The sequence below is a fragment of the Muscardinus avellanarius genome, assembly GCF_963383645.1.
Source record: "Muscardinus avellanarius genome assembly, chromosome: 11".
Classification (NCBI taxonomy): domain Eukaryota; kingdom Metazoa; phylum Chordata; class Mammalia; order Rodentia; family Gliridae; genus Muscardinus; species Muscardinus avellanarius.
Window position 1 is genome coordinate 10,740,112 of NC_137797.1, and position 18,060 is coordinate 10,758,171.

Genomic DNA, 18,060 nt, shown 5'->3' on the forward strand with positions numbered 1-18,060 from the left:
GTTCGCGGACAGCCTCAGCTACTTAGTGAGGCCCTTTGCAACTCAGTGAGACCCAGTTTCAAAATGAAGAATAAAAAATAGGGCTGGGGGTATAGCTCGGAGGTTGAATGCCCCTGGGTTCCATCCCCAGACCCGCAAAAAAAAAAAAAAAAAAAAAAAGAAAAAGAAAAAAAAAAAAAGAAAAAAAATAGGTCTGGGAGTATAGCCCGAAGGTAGTAGAAAAGCCCCTGGGTTTCACCCCCAGCACCACACACACACACACACACACACACACACAACCAGCCAGTTGTGTTTTATATCTAGAATTAGCAGGTTTTGCTGGGCATGTGGTGCAGGCCTGTAATCCCAGTACTTGGGAGGCTGAGACAGGAGCATCGCAGTCAGGGACTGCCTCAGCAAGCAGTGAGGCTCTCATCTACCTAGAGAGACTCTGTTTCAAAATAAAAATAAAATAGAGCTGGAGAGATAGCTCAGAATGCCCCAGGTCCTTCAGAAGGTTATACCTGTTTCTCTGCCTTGGCATCAGGATTATAGACAATGTAGGCTCATATCTTATGCTTGGTCCTCCTAGGAAGGGAGTTCTCCGCCCTCCCTGAGAGGGCGCTGAGTCCCAGCACGGCTGCCGCAGATGCTCCTCGGGTGCACTTGCTCTCCGCTCAGTAGAGCCCCGTGCGGAGGCTGCTCCTTACCCAGTGCTGATGGCACCTGGCCCTGTTCTGAGGTGGCAGGTGTCCTACTTCTGCAGAAGGTGCCCTGGCTGGGGGCATTGTTTGCCAAAGAAACCCAGGTTCAGGGTTGAGACAGAGGCACACCTGCGTGTCCTGGCACTAATCTGCAGCCACCAAGGAACGACCGTGTTCTTCATTGAAAACACAATACCTGCATGTAGAAGAAAAATTGAAACACAGCAGAAGACACAACGGGGAGCGACGCTCCACCTGGAGCAGGGCCACCCAGCCGGCCCGCCGCTCGTTTCTCGACTGAGGAGTTTTCATGTGCCCTTAGTTGTTCCAGATCAACACCTTGCCCCAGCCCTGGCTGCTTTATTTTCTCCAAAGCCTCCTTCCCTGGTTCTTCTCTAATTTCTTAACAACATCCTCCTGGAGTCAGGCTTCCTGTATCCTGCAGCATTGTCACAGCCATAATCTAAAGATCTGACCCCATAACTTAGAGGGAAGAAGATCTGTTTTCTTACAGTTTTAGGCTCAGTCCGCCTGAGGCCGGGGACCGAGGATCTCAGGGCATGGCGGCAGGAGGCAGAGGGAGGGCCGTGGGCTGAGCTCCTCTCCTCAGGGAGCGAGGAGAGGAGAGGAAAGGAGAGAGAGAGAGAGAGAGAGAGAGAGAGAGAGAGAGAGAGAGAGCGCCTGAGCGAGTGAGAAGGGGGAGGAGGAGCCCTTTATGTAATCCCCAAGGTCCAGTCACACACACCCCAGCCTACAGGTGCCACCTAGGAAAACCCATGACAATGGATTTACCCATCTCTGGGATCACAACCCTCACGACTCAATTACACCAGCTCCAAACGCCAGTCTTGAGCTCTTAAGAGGCCATTCTGCAGCTCCCCATAACACTTCCCGTCCTCTTTGGCCCCCAGATAGGGTGGTCCCAGTGGGTGCTGGAGAGGGGAGCGTGCAGGGGCCTCTGCGAGAGGCTCCAGCCCAGCCCTGGTGTCCTGCCTCAGCTCCTAGGAAAGAACGCATCAGCCGGCCTGAACCAGGTGAACAGCCAAGGGCTGACCCCGCTGCACCTGGCCTGCCAGATGGGGAAGCAGGAGATGGTCCGCGTGCTGCTGCTCTGCAATGCCCGCTGCAACGTCATGGGGCCCAGCGGCTACCCCATCCACACGGCCATGAAGTTCTCCCAGAAAGGGTAAGACCTCATCCCCGGCCGCCAGCTGTCCTCGGCCCGGGAGGAGTCCTCCACAGATCACAGCAGAGACACAAGCCTCATCGGATAGTGTCAGAGGGCATGCCAGGGCCAGCCTGACACCAGGAAGGTGCTTGATAAGAACTGGGTGGTGTGTGTGAACCTCACTCCACAAATTCAGCTGTCCAAGGGGTAGAGCTTTCAGAGCTTTCCCAAAATGCACCTTAATTTCTGACCTTAACTCTGACCCTTTCCTGCCAAAGTGGAGAATGTCCTTTAGTCCTAGTCTTCCCTGAACGTACCCCCCCCCCTTTCTGAGGCCCCCGTGTGCTGCCCTAGTTCTGGAGTCTGATGCAAACTGAGGTTTGCAGAGCCCCACTTCTTCGCGGCCGCAGTGCTCAGTGGCTCTGTGGCTGGCTCGGGGCTGGAGATGTTTGGCTAGGTGGCCCAGGGCCTCGCCCGCCCAGATCGCCGGCCCATCCTGCCAGCTGCGCTGCTGGGAGGCAGGTGCCTGGCTGCTGTGGACCACTGTCTCATCTCTCCCCTTCTCCCAGACTTGGGAAACCCCTGTCTCAGGAAAAGTCTCCTACATATGGGGCGGAGAAGGAGAGTAGAATCAAAGAGATGAGCTACCGCCAGATATCACCCAGCAGCAACAGTATCTCGACTGAATGGGTGAACGGTGTCCTTTGTGCCCTTGGCCCTGAGCTCTGCTGAGCGCTGGCCTCACAGAAGGGAATGTGGTGAGGCCTGATCCTAGCGGCTCCAGGGCAGGAGTCACTAAGCCACCCAGCCCCTCACAGCGCAGCGTGCGGGCAGCAGAGAGCCACAGCAGGGCGGGAGGGCCTGCAGTGGGCGCGGAGGCCACGCCGCCCTCCCTCGGCTTCCCCACCAAGGTCTTGTCCCAGCTTGGACAAGCTCTTCTTCCCTTGACTTTGCTGAGCCCAGCCAAATGAACTAGAACCTTCAGAAAGACTTGGCAGTGGGTGCAGGAAGCACCTAGGTGCCGCTGTGACCTGGGTGGGCACTAGGGGCGACTAATGCTTAGCTGCACCCAGAGGACTGGCACAGCCTGGCTTGGCGGGGCCCAGCCGCCCCACGCTTTGTGCAGGAGCCTGGCCCACTGCCCCGCTCTCTTCCTCTGCCCCCTCAGCCCCCTTCCTGCCCCCTTCCCTGCCATCTGTCCCCTGTGGGGCCAGTGTTGGGGCACAAGAGGATATTTTCTCAGAAGACAGTCGATGGGCCATGATGGTCCCGTGATGGCTTCTCCACTAGTGGCCAGGAGGTCCACTCTGAGAATCCTCCGTGCTCGAAGCATTCAGTGATCCTGGGCGGTTCTCCTCTGGCTTAGGCTAGCAGCTCTCTCTACCATGGTGTGTGTGTGTGTGTGTGTGTGTGTGTGTGTGTGTGTGTGTGTGTTGCTAGGGATTGAACCCAGGGGCATTCTGTCTCTGAGCTACACCCCCAGCCCTATTTTATTTTTTATTTTGAAACAGGATCTCACTGAGTTTCTGGGGCTGGCCTCAAACCTGAGATCCTGCTGCCTCAGCCTCCCAAGTACCGGGATTACAGGCACACACCCCCGCGCCGGCTTGCAGTGTCTTTCAGCCCCGCTGGCCTTGCCCAGAGCTGGTCTTTGCCTGTGCGCAGGTGATGAAGCCTGCCCTGGAGGAGGGGGACAGGATCCCAGACAGTGAGGTGGGGGGCTGCCCACGTTGCTCAGAGCGGTGCTCAGGCAGCGGGTTCAGGAGAGGCTGTGGAGGGCAGAGGTGAGCCCAGCCTGCAGAGCCCTGGAGCTGGAGGCCCCAAGAACCAGGGGAGGAAGGGCTCAGCTCAGTGTCCGAGGGCCGCGGCTGGCCTTGGAGTAAGGGCCAGCGGGAGATGGGGCTACGAGCCCCGCTTCCGCACTGGAGGGACCAACCGTCGGGTAAAAACGGGAGCACACTACCGCTGCCCCAGCGCCGGGCTTGGCCTCTGTGAGCGTGATTTCACGACAGCCCAGTGAGCAGCTATGCTTTATCCCCATCGGAACGATGAGAAAACGAAGACTTAGGGAGAGTAGGGGCCCTAGTAACTGCACTCTTTTATTATTTTTTAAACAGCTTTCTCGGATTAATTCACATGCCATATAATTCACCTATAAAACGTATGCAATTAAAGCCAGGCATGGTGGCACACTTTTGTAATCCCAGACTTTGGGAAGCTGAGATAGGAGGATCACAGGTTCGAAGCCAGCCTCAGCAACTTAGCCAGAGTTTTTCAAAATAAAAATAAAATATGGCTGAAGGTGTAGTTCAGAGGTAGAAAACCCCTGGGTTCAATCCCCAGTAAGCAATTTAGTGGTTTGGGGTATATTATATTAATTTAAAAATTGTGGAAAAAATATATGTAACATGCCAGGCATACGCTTGTAATCCCCGTGTTTGGGAGGCAGAGACAGGAGGATCACACGGGTTCGAAGCCAGCCTCACTGGCTTAAGAGACTCTGTTTTCAAATAAAATATAAAATACGTCTGGGAGTGTAGCCCAGAGGTAGAAGTGTTCCATCTCCAGTACTACGTGCGCGCGCGCACACACACACACACCATATATATATATATATATATATATATATATATATATATATATATATATAAAATTTGCCATTTTAACCTTTTTTTTTTTTTTTTTTTTTTTGCAGTACTAGGGATGGAACCCAGGGGCATTCATCCTCTGATCTACATCCCCAGCCCTAATTTTTATTCTTTATTCTGAAATAGGGTTTCATTGAGTTGCCGAGGGCCTCACTCCGAGCTCCTAAATGCTGGGATTAGAAGCATGCGCCACCACGCCCGGCTAGTTTTGGTCTTTTTAAAAACATAATTTGGGGCTGGGGATATAGCTCAGTGGTAGAGTGTTTATTTAGCATATCCGAAGCCCTGGGTTTGATTCCCTTTAACGCCCCCAAAAAATAAAAATAAGTTTTACTACATATATTTAAAGAATAAACCAGGTGTAGTGGTGCATACCTATAATCCCAGTACTTGGCAGGCGGAGACAGGAGAATGGCAGGTTTGAGGTAACCCTTAGCAATTTAGCAAGACCCTGTTTGAAAATAAAAATAAAAAATATAAGCCTGGCGTGGTGGCGCACACTTGTCATCCCAGCATTCGGGAGGCTGAGAGTGAAGGATCGCAGTTCGCGGACAGCCTCAGCTACTTAGTGAGGCCCTCCGCAACTCAGTGAGACCCGGTTTCAAAATAAAGAATAAAAAATAGGGCTGGCTGGGGGTGTAGCTCAGAGATTGAATGCCCCAGGTTTCATCCCCAGGCCTGCAAAAAAAAAAAAAAATTATATATTTGAATGACTGGGGGTATGGCTCAGAGGTAGAATGTCGCTGGGTTCAATCCCCCCGAGAACCTGCTATTAGCCGAGGCAGGAGCAGCAATGACGTCATGAGTTAAACCCCAGGCACGACGCACTGTTGCTCACTCTCATCTTCATGCTGCACACTGGTGTTTGGCTCCTTCGTCCTTTCATTTTCCATAATGGCTGACCTGGATCTCCCTGCTCCTTCCCCTGCGCTGTCCTGGCCCTGGTCCTAGTAGCTGAAGTTTCTTTTCTTTTCTTTTCTTTTCTTTTCTTTTCTTTTCTTTTCTTTCTTTCTTTCTTTCTTTCTTTCTTTCTTTCTTTCTTTCGTGGTACTGGGGTTCCTGGAAGCCCTTTTACCTCCGGGCTACACTCCCAAACCTATTTTTTATTTTTGGAAACAGGGTCTCTTAAGCCAGCGTGGCTGGCTTCGAACCTGCGCGATCCTCCTGTCTCCGCCTCCCAAGCGTGGGGATTACAAGCGTGCGCCACCACGCCCGGCCGAAGTTTCATTCTTTAGATAGGAAACTTTTGTGTGTGTGTGTGTGTGTGTGTGTGTGTGTGTGTGGTACTGGGAATGGAACCTGGGGCATTCTACCTCTGAGCTACACCGCCAGCCTTATTTTTTATTCTTTATTTTGAAACAGGGTCTCACTGAGTTCCAGAGGGTCTCACTAAATAGCTGAGGCTGGCCACGAACCACGATCCTCCGGTCTCAGCCTCCCGAATGCTGGGATGACAAGCGCGCACCAACACATCCGACTGTGACCTTTGTTTTTTAGTTATCTAGGGTTTTGTTTATTTGATTCTACATAAAAGTGAGATCAGTGCTTATTTTTCTTTCTGTGTCTGTCTTACTCTACTTAGTATGATTTACCCCATGTTATGGCAGATGGCAGGCTCTCCTTTTGAAAAAAGGCTGAGTAGCCGGGCGTGGTGGCGCACACTTGTAATCCCAGTGTTTGGGAGGCTGAGACAAGAGGATCGCAGGTTTGCAGCCAGCTTCAGCTACTTAGTGAGGCCTCCACAACTTAGTGAGACCCTGTTTTGAAATAAAGAATTAAAAAAAATAGGGCTGGAGGTATAGCTCGGAGGTCGAATGCCTCCAGGTTCCATCCCCAGTGCCACACACACACACACACACACACACACACACACACACACACACAAAGGCTAGGTAATATTCCGCTCTGTGTGTGGGGCGGACACCCAGGTCGTTTCTCTATCTTGCTGTTGTTCAATGAGCGTGAAGTGTGGTTGTTCTCATGAGGTGCGCGTTCCTTTTCCTTTGAGTATATGGCCAGAACAGGGATTGCCGTCCTATGTTGTATTTTCTATATTTTAGGAACCTGCACCAACAGTGCACAAGGGTTCTCTCTCTTCCACGCCTCACCAACACATCTCTCCTGCCTTTGCTAATGGCCATCCTAGCAGCTGTGAGGTCGTATCTCATAGAGTTTTTTTTTTTTTTCCCTCCCCTGTGGCACTAGGGTTTCAACTCAGGAGCATTCTACATCCGAAACATGTCCTCAGCCTTATTTTATTTTTATTTTGAAACAGGGTCTTGCTAGGTTGACAAAAGCCTCACTATTTTTTGAGGCTGTCTTTGAAACGACAGCCTATCCTATCCTATCGCAGCCTCCTAGTCCTGGGATTCCAAGCGTGTGCCACCACCACACCTTTCTGTTCCTCTCTTTCTTTTTCTTTCCTGTGGTACCTAGGAGCGTTCTACCTCCAAGCTGCAGCTCTATTTTTTTAGTTTTATTTTGAAACAGTTTCACTAGGTTAATGAGAGTCTCACTACTTGCTGAGCCTGTCCTCAAACCCGTGATTCTCCTGTCTCAGACTCTAAGTACTGGGGTTCCAGGTGTACACCACCACGCCCGGCAAGCTGGATATTTTTATATCATCTTTGGGAAGTGTCTGTTTAAGTCCTTTGCCCCGTTCTTCCCCCTCAGTACTGGGATTTGAACCTAGGGGCACTCTACCATTGAGCTACACCCCTGGCCCTTTTAATTTGCTATTTTGAGACAGGAGCTGAGTTGCCCAGGCCAGCCTCAGTCCTCTCAACTTGGCCTCAGTCCCTGGGATTACAGACATGCCCCGCTGTGCCCGGCCCTCGGCCACTTTACAATCAGGTTATATATTCCCCTGCTATTGAGTTGCAGGAGTTCTTTATAGATCCTGGATATTAATCTCTTACTTGATGAAGGGCTCGCAAATTCTCCCTCCGCATAGGGTCTTCTTCATTCTGTTGAATGCATCTTCATTCTGTTGGCGGTTTTGTTTTGTTTTTTTTTGGTGGTACTGGGGTTCCTGGAAGCCCTTCTACCTCCAGGCTACACTCCCAGACCTATTTTTACATTTTCATTTTGGAAACAGGGTCTCCTAAGCCAGCGTGCGTGGCTGGCTTTGAACCTGCGCGATCCACCTGTCTCTGCCTCCCAAGTGTGGGGGATTACAAGCGTGTGCCACCACGCCTGGCTGTTGGCGGTTTTCTTTGCCGTGCGGTAGTTTTTCAGTTTAATAAACGGCCCTGTTTATTTGTTTTGCCTTTGTGTCCTGAGCTTTTGGTGTGGTACCCAGGAAAGTCACAGCCAAGGCCTGCTGTCCGTCTCGCAGCAACGCTATTTGCAGGTGAAACTCTCCCGGATACTCCGCAGGCGATCCGGCCTCTGCTCACGGCGGCTTCTCTGTCCCCAGGTGTGCGGAGATGATCATCAGCATGGACAGCAACCAGATCCACAGCAAGGACCCTCGCTACGGAGCCAGCCCCCTGCACTGGGCCAAGAGCGCGGAGGTAGGGGCCGGCCAGAGCCCTGTGTCCCCGGCACCTGCAGGAAGGATCGTGCTGGCGCTCACGGTGGCTCCCGCGGCACGCCGGGACGTCAGGCCCAGGGGGAGGTGACGTGCTGGGTGTCCCCTCGGTGCCTCAGCGTCTTTATCCTTGAACCAGGGGCCTGAGTCTTTGGAGGTGCAGTCTTTGGTGGTGCAGGAGAGAATTCTGCATGAATTATAAAGTGCCTTATAAGTGAAGCTGGGTGGGACGGTGGTGTGAGGGTGTGATGTTGGGTGGTGGGCATCCGAGGTCTGTCCCCGGGCTGAGCTCTGACCCCCTGGGAGGATGGGCCTCTGGCCTCTCTTCAGTCCCCTGGATGCTCCAGCACAGCCAGGGCAGAGGAGATGGCCGCCTCTGTGCACCTCTGCGTCAGGGCCGCGCACAGTTCCTCCTTCGCTGTCAGGGCACTGTGAGGCAGGGACTTGTGCTCCCGTTTCCACAGAAGAGAACACCGATGTGCGGAGGGCTGCAGGCCCGCCCGGCCGGCCGCGGGAGGAGGCCAGCGGCTTCTGGCCCTGGGTGCCTGGTGCAAAGCTCAGCTCCCGAGGCCCCTGGCTGCAGGGCTCTGGGGAGCAGGGATGTGGACTGCCGTGGCCCGGTGAAGGGTGGGCCTTGGCTGGGCACTTCTGGGACAGGGACCAGTGGGGCCTTTGAAGGGAGGAATGGGTCCCTGTTAGCTCCAGGAAAGGTCTAGAAACCTCTAGAAACAGCCAGCACATCTTTGGCTCTTTGCCCCTGCATTCCTGCCAGGGTCTGGGCCCCCCACCCCCACCGGAGCTGGGACCCGCACCCAGGCTCTTCCGTTGCTAGGGCTGCCCAGAGGCACGACCCCTGAAGGTGGCCAGGGAGGAGGGCAGGGCCGCAGCGCGCCCAGCGCCCGCGCTGACCAGCCTGGCCCGCCCCCACAGATGGCCCGCATGCTGCTGAAGCGGGGCTGCGACGTGGACAGCGCCAGCACCTCGGGCAACACGGCCCTGCACGTGGCGGTGATGCGCAGCCGCTTCGACTGCGTCATGGTGCTGCTGACCTACGGGGCCAACGCGAGCGCGCGCGGCGAGCACGGCAACACCCCGCTGCACCTGGCCATGTCGGTGAGCCCGGGCCCACGCGTGCTCCCTCCCCGCTCCTTGGCGGCTCTGTCTTTCCAGTCCAAGGCTTAGTTCAGACCCTGCCTCCTCCCTCAGGAAGCCTCCCATGTCTTCTCTCGTCCCAAATAACACCTTCTACCCAGATGTGGGGGTGCATACCTGTAATCTAGTACTCAGGAGGCTGAGCCAGGAGGATCACAGGTTTGAGGACAGCCTCAGCAACATAGTGAGACCTTGTTTCCAAGTAAAAATAAAATAGGGCTGGCCGGGCATGGTGGCACAGGCTTGTAATCCCAGCATTCTGGAGGTGGAGACAGGAGGATCATGGCTCGCAGACAGCCTCAGCTACTTAGCGAGGCCCTTCGCAACTCAGTGAGACCCTATTTCGAAGATAAAAGACTAAGAAATAGGGCTGGGGGTGTAGCTCGGAGGTACAATGCCTCTGGGTTCCATCCCCAGTAACACACACACACACACACACACACACACACACACACACACACCCCATCCTCCTCCCTCTGCAGCTTCTTCTCCTCCTGTGCCTCAACACGAACACGGTGTGTGGGCAGAGTCAGCCCTGGCCGCCAGCTGTGGTCTTGGGCCAGTCCTGTCACTTACCAGCCTTGATTTCCTCTTCTGGAAAATGGCTCGGTAGGTTTGTTGACCTGAGTAAATGTCAGCCGGGCACAGGACGCTGTGTCAGCCGGGCACAGAGCGTCTGCAGGACACACGCGGCACTGCCAGGGAGTGCCGCGCCCCATGGAAGCACCCCTTCCCTTCAGATTGCTCTCATGTCCCAGGGGCCGCCCCCTGGACGGCAGGGCCAGTCCACATAGCCAGCTGGCCACAGCACGCGGAGAACGCAGCCCCTGCCCTCAAAGCCCTCCGTCCCCTCAGACAGCTAGTGTGAGGAGGGGGGGCGGTATTTTGTCTCGGGCACGCTGCTTGTGTTCTACGAGGAAACCATATGGACACACATCTGTTTTGCAAGTATCAGAGAGGGTTAGGGAGGGACCCATGGGAGTCTAAAAGAAGCAGAGTCAAGACATCCTGTTTTGTACCAAAGGTCATCCATGGAGCAGAGAGATTGTTGCCCAAGAGGCTGAAAATATAAATAAGACTATGGACAGTTTTAGCACTGAATGGGCCCTTGGAATGGTCTAGTTCAGCAATTTTCAAGCTTTGTGGTCTGTTTGGTCCTTTTATATGCTTAAAAAATAGAGGGAAGCCGGGCGTGGTGGCGCACGCTTGTAATCCCAGCATTTGGGAGACTGAGACCAGAGGATTGTGCAGGTTCAAAGCCAGCCTCAGCCACTAGTGAGGCCCTTTGCAACTTAGTGAGACCCTGTTTCAAAGTAAAGAATAAAATAAAGAATAAAAAATAGGGCTGGAGGTGTTGATCGGAGGTAGAATGCCCCTGGGTTTCATTCCCAGTAACCCCCCCCCCAAAAAAAAATAGTGGGGATCCCAGAGACTTATTTATATGGATTTTTTCTATCTATATTTACTATTTCATATTTTAAAAGAATATTTATTAATTCATTTAAAAATAACAATAATTGTGGGCCAGGACTGATAGAGCACTTTCCTAATGTGTAAGGCCCTGGGTTAGATCCTTGGCACTGGAAAAAAAAAAAGCCGGGCGTGGTGGTTCACGCTTGTAATCCCCGCATTCGGGAGGCTGAGACCAGAGGAATCAATCTCCAGGAGCCTTTCGTGCTTTGTTACATGAGCATTCACTGGCTCTCCTGTGCTCTGCCTGACTCTTTTACCCATGTCTGATTTTGTGTCATTGTTGGAAAATATCGGTTCACTGAGTTTGCATGGCTTCCACGTGTTCACCTGTTCATTACAGAGGGCAAGATGAGTGTCCCTTATCTGAAATGCTTGGAACCAGAGTATTTCCGATCGCAAGTTTTTGAATTTTGGAATATTTTCATAGATTTTACCCCTTGGGCATTTCTAACCTGAAAATCTGAAATGCTCCCAAATCGTAAGCTATTTGAGGAGAGCTTCAGTTTTTCTGCAAATTAGATCTATTCCCAGTCCGTCCGTCCGTCCATCCTTCCTTCCTTTCTTCCTTTCTTTCTTTTTTCTTTTTCTGGCACTGGAGATGGAACCCAGGGGCATTCTACCTCCGAGCTACGCCCTATTTTTATTCTTAATTTTTTTATTCACTAAGTAGCTGAGGCCTCACTAAGTAGCTGAGGCTAGCCGAAAACCTGCGATCCTCCTGTCTCAGCCTCCCAAAGCGGGTGACATCTTGAGTTTTTTTTTTTTTTTTTTTAATTTGAGTTTTAACTCCGAAGACTCTGAAATGTCTCATGGCTTCATGGGACCACGGGTCTTGCTTCAAGGACTGCTGGTGTAGTTGTCTCCCATACCCTCGGCACAGTTTTGGGCACCGTCATCAACCACCTTTCGTTTATGTACTTGAGGATTGCTTCAAGCTGGCTCACTTTAAACATTACTTAAATTTATCAGGAATGCAGTTACAGCACCACAGAAGTGGTAAACACGTGCCACACATGAAAGCAAACCCCCAAAGAAACATGTAACTTGTAAGTGAAACACACATATTTTCTTGTGCCCATGTTAATTCTAATGGCAGGCGCGGAGCTGTTTGGAGAACCCTATTCTAGACACTGCTTAGTTCTCTAGGCAGGGAATCGGGTCACAAGAAGGAGGTAACAAGACCAGCGTTCAGTTCTAGGGGGCCAGTCCCCTGGTTTGTCCTCTGCGGCCACGCCCTGCCCTGCCCCTCTGCCCAGCCACCGGAAGGTTAAGTGCATGACACTGTGGAGAGGTGCTGTGGGGAAGAGTGTGCCCAGTTTCTCTGGACTAGATGGCACCGTGGCCCTCCCAGTCCTCAGCCACCCTCTCCCTGTTCCTCCTGAAGCTGTTCGCAGCTGGCCCTCACTGTCCCTAGGGCTTCTGGGCCAGGGGCGTGGGTGCAGTGTCCTTGGAGGCGCAGGTGGGCTAAGTCGCCTCCAGTTTTTCCAAGCCCTTGCCTGGGGACGCTGTGAAGCCTGTTCGCAGGGTTCCAACCTGCAAACATCAAGGGTCGGGTCCCCGGGACGGGAGGTTGGGAGGGCCCCAGTGTTTCTCCCCGGCTAGTGATAGGTAGGGTCCTTTTATCTCCATGTTCCTGAACTCTTGCGTATCTCCCCACCCCATCTCCACCCCGCACAGAAAGACAACGTGGAGATGATCAAGGCTCTCATCGTGTTCGGGGCGGAGGTGGACACCCCGAATGACTTCGGGGAGACTCCTGCGTTCATAGCCTCCAAGATTAGCAAGCGTACGTACTCTGCCTTGGGGCTCAGAGTTGGGCAGGAGGGTGCAGGGACGGAGGAGGAGTTCCGGCCACCAGGCCCGTGCTGAGAGCAGCCAGGAGCACATGGGCCTCAGAGAAGAGCTTGCTCCTTGCCCTCAACACAGGGGCCCAGGGCTGGCCGAGCGAGGGCCCCTCCCTTCCACGAAGCCCAGCCCATGTCAGGTGTTGAGGTTGCTGCGGGGCAGGGCCCGGGCCGTAGTGGCAGAATAGGCATGGGGTTAGTGTGTGCTCTGCGTGGCAGGAGCCCATGCACGCTTGTGTGTGTGTGCACTGCACTGCACAGGCCCCCGGCATGGGCTGCACCGGTGCCCACTGAGCCTGGTCAGGCTGGGAAGGGCAGGTCTTCCTCACAGTGGGCTGGAGCCCCCTTGAAGGATCTAGGGGGCTGTGAGGGTCACCACGAGCGTGCACTGGATCTGCATGGGCATGCGTGCGTGTGTGTTTGTGGGCGTGTGCATGCGCTGCTGCTGCTATGGCGTCCCCTCTGTCCCCTCTGTCCTGTGGGCATGTGCCCTTCAGCTGGCTGGCTCGTTTCTTTTGAACTCTGAAAGGAACTGTCCACTTGGCATTTTTGAGAACCAGGCAGGTGGTCACCCTGCTTCCTTGGCTGGAGGGGAGGAAAGCAAGGATCCCACAGTAATCAGGCAGGGCGACTTGTCCCCCGCGCCGAGCCCAGCACTGCCCCAGCCCTCGGAGGCTGCTTCCAATGTAACCGAGCAGAGGCAGCACCCCGCCAGGGTGGCTCCCCACACACCCAGGGCGCCTGGTCGAGGGGACGGGTCCGTGTGTGGACGGAGGGCCGCAGACTTGCATGTTGACACCATCTCTGTCCTCTGCCAAACCACAACAAGTTGTCACCAGGAAGGCGCTCTTGACTCTGCTGAGAACCGTGGGGGCCGACCACCGCCTCCCCCTCATCCAGGGGGTCCCCTCGGAGCAGAGCTCCACCGCATCTCCTCAGCCCTTCTCCCTGGAAAGAACTCAGCCCCCACCGATCAGCTTAAACAACCTAGGTAGGCGCTGCCCTCTCAGCTCCCCAGCTCGCCAGCTGTGCCCAGGCTGGAGAGAAATGGGCCCCAGGGTGGAAGTCTTTGAAAGGAGCCAGGGAAGATGGGCAAGACACCGGCTAGCACAGGTAGCCACCACCCCATCCCAGAGGCCCAGGATCCCAGCTGAGTCCCACAGTCCATTGTCCCAAGAGGACAGGATGGCCTCCCAGCACCCAGACGTGGCACTCTGGGGGCCTCTTCTTGTCCCCTGGGAGCTCTGGGGGCCTCTTCTTGTCCCCTGGGAGCTCCTGGCGGGCAGTGCTATTAGGCGCCCTGCCCCTGGCCCTCTGGCTTCAGGGTGTCACATGTTTGACTCTGTCCCTGTGTATGGCCTGGTGCGCCCCCTGCTGGCCCATCAGCGACCTACAGGCTTTTGAGTGAGGCCAGGCAACCAACCCTTGCCCTGACATCTAGAATGGATGCCCAGGGACCTAGGTTGTTTGGGACTGGGGTCCGTACACAAGGCAGCCAGGGTCACCGAGTCCGGCCTGGAGCTCTGAAGAAGCAGGCAGCCACCGCTTCCCCCTGTCATCTCCCATGAGCCCCTCACCCCATCTTATCTCTCCATTCCGCAGGCAGGCAGGCACCCAAGCCAGGCTGGACAGTGGGCCTGGGCTGCGGCGGCAGATGGGTAACGCCTGGGCCTAGGGAGGCCGCTGAGCCCAGCCACGCCCCCTGGTAGCCCTAGCTCTCTCCCGCTGCACACCCAGCCGCACGCATCCCCCTGCCCCTTGCCTGGAACTCCAGGCTGCCCCGCCAGCCAGTCTCCTGCTTGCCCCTGCCTGCTGTGTAGCCTCTCCCTGGGAGGGCAGACCTGCCTTGCTGCTGCCTGCCTGGCCCCTTCGCTTCCCTGAGCCGCCTCCTGCCAGACTCCCAGGGCACTGCTGGGTGGGGCACCTGGGGCTGCGCTGTTGGTCAGGAGGGTGAGCAGGGTGGGCTGGGCACAGAGGAGGGGGTGGGTGGACCTGAGCCCAGAGGCTGCCGAGGAGGCTTCCAGACTGGGGCCAGGACCGGGGTGCTGGGATGGCTCCCTTCATTTGTGGAGTTCAGCCTCAGCCATGTCTTCCTCAGCCCTTTTGGCTAAATGACCTGGCACTGGTCTCAGGGCCTCTTCAGAGCCTGCTCTGGCTAGGAGCAGCAATCTCTGACTGGAGGGGGCTGCCAACAGCGTTGGCCCTGGCACACAAACACTGGTGCACATCAGGGCTCCCATGCTTTGGGGTTTTGGGGGAGACCGAGGAGAAGCTGGGAGCAGGCTGGGCAGTGTGGGGCCTTCACTGTAGCATGAGTTTCTCCCTGGCAGGCCATCGGGGGTCAGAGAGCCCTTCCTGGGGCAGGAGGCAGGAGGGGGCAGTGGGTGAGGGTGGGGCCATGGGGGCACAGCTCTGGATTGGCTGTGGGGACCCATGGGATGTGGGGTCACCCTGCCCTGTGCCTCGCAGAACTGCAAGACCTCGTGCACATCTCCCGAGCCCGCAAGCCGGCGTTCATCCTGAGCTCCATGAGGGACGAGAAGCGGACGTAAGTGGAGTGTGGGTGAGGGGCCTGTGCGGGGCTTCCTGGTGCCGTGGGCTCGGGCATTTCTGTGTCCCTGCCACACAGCCTCCAGGCAGCTCGTCTAGTCCTCTGGTGCAGAGCTGAGACTGCGTCTCTGGGCCTACACCTGCTTGTTCATTAGTTGACAGATGGTGCGGGCTCTGGGGACCAGTGCAGGCTCACGTGGCTGGGCCGCCACAGGGCCAAAGGCTGCCTCAGCGCTCCCCTCCCTGACCCCTCCGCACAGGGGCCCCAGTGGCTGCTCCCAGTTCCTGGCCCTGCAGATTCTGCTTTCTCAGGCTGTGCACCTGGTGCGCGGCAGGAGGCAGGCCAGGGTAAGGGCGCAGAGGGCGCGAGGCACCGGCCTGGTGCCTGCGAGGTGCCGGCCATGGAGGCGAGGTCCCAGGACTCTCCTGCTTCCTCGTGATGTGGGTGTTTGTTCTTAGCTTTCCTCTCCAGCCCCTTTCCAGGGAGGAGGAGCGGGCTCACTTTGCAGATGCAGAGCTGAGCCCTGAGAGGCAGGTGACCTGCTCCCACGCCCAGGCCTTCCAGATCCGAGCCCTTTCCCCTCTCTCCTGTAGGGAAAGCACTCTTCTCTCATCAGACGCAGCCTCCACTCCTAGTCCCAGGAGCGTGGCTGCCACCCTTGCCCGAAGGCGCCAGCGTCCCCTAGGAACCCCTCGTCACGGCATCTTATCACGTGTGCCCTGGACGCGCACCTGCCCGCCCTCGCCCCATGCTGCACACGCGGGCCCCATGGCGGGCTCGTAGCTTTGCTCGTGCCTCGGCGGCTGGGAGAACGGGGGTGTGCGGCCAGGTGCCACAGCCCCTCCGCGTCCCGTGTGTTCTCCCGCAGCCACGACCACCTGCTCTGCCTGGACGGCGGGGGCGTGAAAGGCCTGGTCATCATCCAGCTGCTCATCGCCATCGAGAGGGCCTCCGGCGTGGCCACCAAGGACCTCTTTGACTGGGTGGCAGGGACCAGCACCGGGGGCATCCTGGCCCTGGCCATTCTGCACAGTGAGCACCTCCCGGGCCCAGTGTGTCTGCACAGCTGCAGGACACGTGCGCGGTGTGCTAGGGCAGGGCCCGTTGCCCTCTGGGGGGCTGTGGTATTGGGGCTCAGGTCTGAAAGGAGCAAGGGTGTGGGTGGGTCCTGCCCGAGCTGTTCCCCAGCCCAGCAGACAGCTGGGGTAGGAGTATAGTGTGGTGTGGTCAAGGCCCCACCTCCCCACACCCCACACCCCACCCCGTAAGGCACCACCCGGGACCTCACGGTCTTGCGTGTGGCAGAGCCACTCGAGGGCTGGAGTGGGCAGCCTCTAGACTGAGGAGCCACTGACCCGCAGAACGCCCGAGCCCTGCTCTGCAGGGGAATAAAGCCCTTCGTGGGAGGGCGGTCCAGAGACACGTGGCTCATCCCCAGTGTCGCTGGGCAGGGCGGTCCCCTGGACCCCCAATCCAGGCCACAGGCCACTGACCCTCTCCCCTTTGGCGTAGCCTTGCAGAGGGGGTGGTACAGGTAGGCCATGTGTAACTCAGTGGCAGCTCCTCCGTATAGCTGTTTGAACTGTGTGGTGCGGTGGGGACGGCACTGGTGGGTCAGGGCCAGCCACCCCAGGGGGACAGTCCTCAGCCCCACACCCCTGGCTGGCACCCCTTGCTCTGGCGCGTTCCATGTTCACCTTGGAACAAAGCACCTTGCAATCTGGATCCTGGGGACCCAGGGCCCTGGAGGGGACCATCAGGGCCCATGTGTGAGGCCTGTGCCGGGCGCTGGAGTGCAGAGCTGAGCCCTCCCTTTCCTGGAGCTCCACACAGACGGGCATCTCTGGGCCATGTGAGGAGGAGGCCGGGTAGAGCAGAGGCCGCAGGAAGCGGGGGGGGGGGGGCTGTCATTGGAAAGCCGTGGGGACTTGGTCATCTCAGCAGTTCATTACTATTGACTCTCAGCGTACCCCTGAGAGGTAGGCAGAAGGTGAAACTGAAGACCTCGGAGGGTCACACAGTGAGTCGGGCAGTGGGGTCTGTGTCTCCTGGCCTCAGGGGCGCCACGGCCCCGCCGTGGTCTTCCATGACAGAAGAGCCATCTCAGGACTGCCTGGCTCCGTAAAGCCTAAGGCCTGGGCCAGGCAGTGTGGGCAGAGGCCCCAGCCTCTCCAGGAAGGGCTCCTCCGCTTCACCTCTGCCACCTTCTCTTCTTTTATTTGTTTTGTTTGGGTACCGGGGGTTGAGCCTAAGTAGCTAGCCTCTGAGCTACACCCCCAGCCCTTTTTCAGTTTTTTACATTTCAAAACAGTCTTGATAAGTTTCTGAGGGTCTCTCTAAATTGCTGCAGCTGCCCTGAAACCTGTGGCCCTCCTGTCTCTACTCCAAGTACTGGGATTCCAGGTGTGCATCACCGGGCCCGCTTTGCCTTGTCCTCGGGGGCTGTGTCCCTCATCCTGAGTCTTCAGACTCCCAGGAGTGTGCAGGGTGTGAGAGTCGCCTAGATTCAGCTGGCCCTCTGCTCGTGCAGCCCGGGCCTGCCAGCTTCTCAGAGGCCAGGGTATCCCTTCTTTTCTGTGGCACAGGTCGGGTCTAGCTTTTAATTGCCTTTACACGTCTAGGGCCCTTCTGTAAGGAAAATGATATATATAAACTGTGAGTACAAAATCAAGTCCAGAGCGTGAGACTGCTGGAGGGTCTGTCTTACAGGAGGAAGTTGGCAGGGAAGGGCCTAGTGTAGGTGGTGGTGTGGGCACTGTGAGGGCTGTGAGGCCTGGCTGTAGGAGGCTGAGAACAAAAAGACTTCAGCAGAGGCAAGAAAATGCCCCTCACCATCTCCCAGCCCCATGAGTTTACCTGCTCTGGCCCAGTGCCAGGCTCACCAATCGGAGAAATACCCAGCTGCTTCGCCTCCCTCTCTCCTGAACCCGTTAAAAGGCCCCGAGTCTGCAGGAAGGGGCTCCGGACTCGTGAACTCTTTCCTGCCCAGTTGCCCTCTCCCAGCTTTTA

General features: G+C 56.2%; 1 protein-coding gene across 3 annotated transcripts in view; it reads left to right on the forward strand.

Annotated features, from left to right (window-relative positions):
- Window positions 1–18,060, forward strand: part of PLA2G6 (phospholipase A2 group VI) — a gene marked incomplete at both ends in the record, with an annotated part of 33,596 nt that overhangs the window by 10,253 nt on the left and 5,283 nt on the right. The window contains 7 exons of one of the 3 annotated variants that reach the window (XM_080705131.1): window positions 1,682–1,869; window positions 7,918–8,014; window positions 8,962–9,144; window positions 12,334–12,442; window positions 13,330–13,491; window positions 14,970–15,048; window positions 15,920–16,083. In XM_080705131.1, the coding sequence (XP_080561257.1) occupies window positions 1,682–1,869; window positions 7,918–8,014; window positions 8,962–9,144; window positions 12,334–12,442; window positions 13,330–13,491; window positions 14,970–15,048; window positions 15,920–16,083 (982 nt within the window). The remainder of the gene's footprint in view (window positions 1–1,681; window positions 1,870–7,917; window positions 8,015–8,961; window positions 9,145–12,333; window positions 12,443–13,329; window positions 13,492–14,969; window positions 15,049–15,919; window positions 16,084–18,060) is intronic. The other 2 variants (XM_080705129.1, XM_080705130.1) reach the window with 2 other exon arrangements.